This window comes from Aplysia californica, unplaced genomic scaffold (genome assembly GCF_000002075.1).
Source record: "Aplysia californica isolate F4 #8 unplaced genomic scaffold, AplCal3.0 scaffold01110, whole genome shotgun sequence".
NCBI lineage: Eukaryota > Metazoa > Mollusca > Gastropoda > Aplysiida > Aplysiidae > Aplysia > Aplysia californica.
This window is the reverse complement of record NW_004798380.1, coordinates 25,869-27,091: the sequence shown is the minus strand read 5'-3', so window position 1 is coordinate 27,091 and position 1,223 is coordinate 25,869. Positions and strand designations below refer to the sequence as shown.

At 41.6% G+C, this 1,223-nt stretch overlaps 1 protein-coding gene across 1 annotated transcript in view; it reads right to left on the bottom strand.

The window, feature by feature from the left end:
- LOC101848793 (proton myo-inositol cotransporter) overlaps nucleotides 1–1,223 on the bottom strand; it is a gene marked incomplete in the record, with an annotated part of 16,374 nt that overhangs the window by 1,689 nt on the left and 13,462 nt on the right. The window contains 1 exon segment of the mRNA XM_035973293.1: nucleotides 709–863. Within this exon segment, the coding sequence (XP_035829186.1) occupies nucleotides 709–863 (155 nt within the window).

The window sequence follows — 1,223 nt, the reverse complement described above, 5'->3', positions numbered from 1 at the left end:
GTGGAGGGGGGAGGAGAGCATAGATCAAATTTTTTTTTAAAGAATACATATTAAAAATATAGCATTTATAATAGTGCAAACTTTCACTCAACAGCAAGTCCTATGCATTTTATAATCCACAGGTCTAAGGCCCTGGTTAGAATCCCTGACTGGGCATCTTTGAACTTAAGTCGTTTTGTGGAGTTTTTAAGTCTTTCAACCCATTTTAAGGCTGTCAGCCCATTTGGCTCGGTCCTACCGGAGACGAACGTTGAATTCGGTGGTCCTGTCTCGTAAATAACTTTAAAACAGTGTTGTTAATTCGTCAACCCCATCAACTTACTTATTTAGTAGCCACGCACCCGGTTCATGAACAAAAGCCCAACCTTTTCCTTCTAAAGTGCTCCTGTAGTACTTTTCCGGTGTATCGCTCAGTTTTATCAAAAACTTTTTGTACTTCAGCGTCCTTCGAACGTGATTAAATAACAACAACAACAACAATAACATCAACAACAACAGCAACAACAACAACAACAACAACAACAACAACAACAACAACAACAACAATAACAACAACAACAACGACGACGACGACCACAGAAAAAAACGCGACTAAAAATACTTAATAACGAACACCAGAAAAAAATTCGAAGAAATGACGCCGATGAGACAGAAGACAGAAACCTTTTTATATTTAAAAAAAAACGATGTACATGAAATTGCACTGACCATATTTGGTAATGGTCTCCGTCAGTGTGAGGAAGGTCATGGAGACGAGCAGGTTGCTGATCCAGTTGGTCGCCGCTGACAGGGAGTTGCCAGTGGAGCGAGCCCAGAGGGGGTGGATCTCGGAGTTAATGGTCCATGGCATTGGTCCCATTCCTTTGAAAAGAGAGGAGAGAGACGATGTGTGTGTATGTAAGAGTGTGTGTGGTGTTGTGTGTGTGTGTGTGTTTGTGTGTGTGTGTGTGTGTGTGTGTGTGTGTGTGTTTGTTTGTGTGTGTGTGTGTGTGTGTGCACAGTGGAAATCATATATAACAGGCCCGGTAAGAACAGGGATCCGTTAATAACAGAGATTTTTTAAATCCCTGTTTTTCCTACTCTTTGTCTCTATTAAAAGTAATCGGCAATAACAGGGCCTCATCGGAGCCCAATAGGTTACAGCAGGGACAAGAGTTCGTTAACAAAGTGGTAAAAGTAAGAGAGAGAGAGAGAGAGAGAGAGAGAGAGAGAGAGAGAGAGAG